The 4,984-nt window shown below is 31.2% G+C and overlaps 1 protein-coding gene across 1 annotated transcript in view; it reads right to left on the bottom strand.

Annotated features, from left to right (window-relative positions):
* The window catches only part of LOC108688191 (UPF0489 protein C5orf22 homolog), a 581,071-nt gene that overhangs the window by 2,712 nt on the left and 573,375 nt on the right, over nucleotides 1–4,984 (bottom strand). Inside the window, exon 6 of the mRNA XM_018194379.1 lies at nucleotides 1,303–1,418. Coding sequence (XP_018049868.1) covers nucleotides 1,303–1,418 — 116 coding nt within the window. The remainder of the gene's footprint in view (nucleotides 1–1,302; nucleotides 1,419–4,984) is intronic.

Genomic DNA, 4,984 nt, shown 5'->3' with positions numbered 1-4,984 from the left:
GTAGAAACATGAGACTGCGATACATTATAATTGGTATGATAAGAATCATACGATTTAGATCGCAATCTTTTAGAAATGTTTTACCGTTAATAACTTATTTATCAATGATCTATATATTCTATATTTTGTAAATGTCAGATATGCTTAAATATGTTTTCAATCTCCAGATCAATTGCATTTCACGCATAATGTCTGATATTATACCATTGCCGGAAATAAGTTCATAATATCTTATCCGAGATATGAGCCAGACATGTGTGAAATTAATTAATATTAATTGGACAGAAGATAATAATATCAGCGATGTTAGATCTTGAATTTTCATCTGAATTTTTATTCCTTGTATATTAAGTTTCTAAATATCGTCGTTGAAGAATAATTTTTCAAATGATGGAATTTATGAATGGTCAATCAATTTAAAATTTAAAAATATCATTCATTCTATTTCTTTAATTTTAATCTTTATAGACTATCTATTTTTAATATTATTAATACTAAGGTACTCAAGTAGAGAGATGTAGCATTAAGTTACATCATAAATTTAAAGATTATGAAAGCAATAAGCAATAACGTATCAAAAAGACTGATGCGGTGGAAAAGGTTTGAAATCTTGCAATCTTGCAGCAAACTGTTCAAACGCTTGGGTAGTTTTGTCGCGAAAGCCATAGTAGATCCGGTATCGAAAGAGAAAGGATTGATTCAGGATGCGTTGTGAAGATGGAGAGGTGCAAAGGTCCTAGTACAAAGTAAGGACGACAAAGAAAGATTGCATTGCCGCGTTAAATCTCGGTCGTCGATATATCGACGTAATCAGTTTTCAATTGGTACAATTGATTCTTTTTCCTTTCTATGTCGTTGATGTCTTGATCCCGGATAACTACGTTCATTTTTCCAAAGTACACACGTATATGTATCTTTACGATAAGAAATATAGATTAACACAAAAAGCGTTATAACCTTTACTTTTTAAAATATAAAACAAATATTTGAAACAAATTAATTTGACTGTAAAAATTAATTTTTGTAATAAATTATATATCAATTAAATACAATATTATACCATTATTATACAATAAAAAAATAAATTATATATCAATTATGCACATACCGATCTAAAATTAAATTTTATTTATGTAGAGAAACTGATTGTTTTAACTATATTTCTTTTCATTACATGTTTAATTACGTTTTTCTTTATATGGCTAAGTTTCTTTGATATGATATCGTTAATTGTTAAACATTTTCAAGATCGCTAATGGATTAAGTTTTTTGTATTTTATAAAAAATTTCATGCAAACTCACCGTGATGTCTTCAAAGCGTTGTAACCCTTTAAAGAACGATGTTCTTCTAAATAGCTGAAAAGATTCTCCAATTCGGAAAGCTGCTCGTTTCTCTCTATCATCGATTCTTTCAGAACCTAAAATACATACAATATATTTATGAAAATAAAGTAACTAAATAATAAATATAATGCTCATTAATTTCTAGATAAATATAAACATTTCTTCAAATTATATTTTCTTGTATTTTTCTGTATTCATTTATATGATGCGTTTTTATGCGAAAATATTTCGCATTCCAATAATTGATAGATGATACGGTTTAAATTAATGTCAGTGTTTCTTGCGCTAGAAAAATTAAAAATATTACTAATAATTTGTCCGATTTGTATTTAGTATACATTTTATAATATATTAAAATATATATTCAAAAAAATAATGTTGTATATCAACAGCATTATTTTAAATGAAGATAATTTTGATAATTTAATAACATTATATTAATAAAATAGATGGTCTTGTTTTAATAAAATTTTATTGTCTCATTAATATTGTTAAATCAACAAGAAGTTTCAATTAAAATAATACTGTTGCTACATCTTTTTTTTTAACGTATATAATCACTAAACATACATAATAATTTTTTTAGAAATTACTACAAAAATTTAATTTTAATTACAGAAATACTAAAAAGATGTAAACTATATTGCGCGAAATTAGTTAAGAAATATACAAATAATTTTTATTTCTCTGTATTCGGGAATGGCTATGAAATGAAAGAATTGGCAAAAAAGACATCATGCAATTTTGCTTTTAGAAAGAGAATTGCATTGTTCAAGCTTAATCGCGCTAATCTTTGTCCTCCGCTGTACGTGTACAGGAAAACTAAAAGAAAAAATAGAGAAAGAAGGAGCGAGAGATGAAACGAGGAGGAGATTCGAGTAGCATGAAGAAGAAAAAAAAATTAGGACCACCGCTCCTTCTCGAAAATAAAATCGGTTTTCCGATAACTGGTTATTTGCTCGCACAAGTGGCTCGCTGACTGGGCGAGCACGTCGGAAGCGGTTTTCGCGTGTAATATTATCGAGTTATCGGTAGAGGATAGGAGAGCATTGATCGTGCCGAGAATAGAGACTGGGGGAAATGGACGAACGCGAAGAAAGAGACCGAAAGAGGATGCCCGAGTGGGTTGGTGGAAAGTGTAGCACGAGGAGAGAGATGCTGGGAGACGAGCGTGCATTGCACGAGCACAATATATCCGCGTGATTACAATATGTCGGGGCTCGAGAGACCAATATCAACGTGAAGTCGACTCAGCCAATGCTGATAATCCCTATTGTTGATGCCTCCACTCGACTGCCTCTCGCAAATGGATACATCTTGTTTCAAAATTTCGAATGGTGCGACGTGACGTAGCGAATACAATGACGGAGGATATGTTTGCATCGTAAAAATTCCTTCTAGAATATCTCTGCGATTTCGGTGAAACTGAATGTAATTTGACGAAAGATTTCTCAATTTTCTCGCATCTCAAAAGAAGAATGTAAAAGAATTATGAATGAGAAAATCTATCTGTTCCGTTTTCATGTGTGAACATGAAGGATTTTATAAGGTTTCCAAGAATGAAATTTTCATTGGAATACTTTAACTTTAATAAGAAAAATCCGTTTTATTATACATTTATAATAACAAAAAATGCAAAAGCTTGAATTATTTCATTAGAAGCTAAAATAAATAAGCATATTGCCTTTTTCTATAAATCATATAATATGTTTCATAGAAAATTTCAATTTTTCTATGTATTAAACAAGATTTTTTTCTGTCAGGTGTACCTATCGTTCTGTTTCCCAGTACGTATATTTACTGATTAATCATCGTTGGCTTTAGCTTCGAGATAAATTGAAAATTACGTGTATTGCTCGTTCAATCATCCATTATGGACCGGCAACTTCTACGTTCGTACATGCGCCGGGATCGCGTTAAAAGAGAGGTTGGAATGGCGGATATGTGGACGGCGAAAGAAACGAAACCTGTCCTCGTCGTTTGTACTCGGTGTCAGCAGGCTGGACCGCCTTTCACACATCCCACACGAAAGACGATGATGACGGTGGTGGCGGCGGCGGCGGCGGCGGCGGCGGCGATGACGACAACGAAGCTCGATCTCTTTCAAAACAATTACGCATTCTTCTATACCCGTTCTCCCACGTCACCTCCTATCGTCTTGTCTCAATATTTCCCCATAGTGAGTTTTGTCTACGATCACTTTCTGTCAGTAAAGAACGGCAGATCACGGCGAATTACTTGGAGAATTAACATAAAGAAAGTATCGCCATAAGAATGTTCCTATTTGTCGCGGGCTGATTTATCGCTCTCGATTTGACCGATTACCATATTTGTAAGTATCATTGGGAGTATCGGCATGAGAATTTCTGTACAAGGGAACCATTCGTTACTTCGATCATTACGTATTTATAATGAGTAAAATTTTCAAGTTTCAAAACAAGTGTCTCACTAAAAAATTTTTGATACTTGTAACTACATATGATTATACATACGTTACTACATATAATTATATATAATTATATATGTTATATATATTGCTACAATGTTAGTAATAATAATTATTGTATAATTTTATCAACGAATATATATGATTGGCAACCGAAAATTATTGTAATTATAGTTATTATTACTATAAAAATGGCTATCTCAAAAAAGACTATAAATTATAGCAATTTCAATCATTTTTATGATAATAATAACTATAATTATAGTCATTTTCGATTGCCAACTGTGTATATATATTTGTATATACATTTGTTGATAGACATAAGTCATGCAATTTTGATTCAACCTAATTGAGAAATAAAAATATGTTCTTTTAATTTTGGATTTTTTTCTTTTCTTCTTTATATTTTCACTTTACATTTTTGTCAACAAGCAAAAAATGATAATTTTTAATTTATGTTGTCATAGCAAATGAGCAATATATTATATTGTAATTTAGATACAAGTCACTAATTGCTAATATTAATTATGATTTCAGATACTAAAGAGAACTTCATCTATTGCATCTATTGCATCTTCATCAACGAATTGTAAGTCTCAATGCATGTACTTACAGAGTTGCGATTAATTAGATAATATTATAAATAATGTAATATCTATGTATATGTGTACTGTATATTGTATGTATGTATATAATAAGACTGAGTATTCTTCTGTCCAATAATATTGGAGTTACAATCTTATAAAAAGATTCGAGTATTGCTAATATTGCTTGAGTGAACTAATAAATCTATGAGTTAATAGTTACAGTTAATAGTTTTTACAAGTAGAAGCAATCTTCTTTTGTAAGAAAATTATTTCATTCGAAAAACAAAATTCCTTGGCTAACGGAAGACTGAATGCAAGTGGCTTATGCCATCAAGATTGTTTTCTGTCATGACTTTCCCTTGCGCTATTCTCCTACCAATGCTGTCATATACCCCATTCACCTAGAAGCAGCCATCGCGATTTACGATGCCCGCCACTCTCATCTTCGCATCTGCACAGAAAAGCGCACGACAGGTTTCCCATCTCGGGCCTTTATGGAAAATATTCCACATTCCGATAAAAGTGATGGACGATGTAGTTCAAATACCTCTTTTCTTGTACTAGAAAAATTAAAAAGGCTTTGACATAATTTGTAACATGTTTGATG

This window comes from Atta colombica, unplaced genomic scaffold (genome assembly GCF_001594045.1).
Source record: "Atta colombica isolate Treedump-2 unplaced genomic scaffold, Acol1.0 scaffold1, whole genome shotgun sequence".
NCBI lineage: Eukaryota > Metazoa > Arthropoda > Insecta > Hymenoptera > Formicidae > Atta > Atta colombica.
The sequence above is the reverse complement of the archived record's forward strand: the minus strand, read 5'-3'. Positions and strand labels throughout refer to the sequence as shown.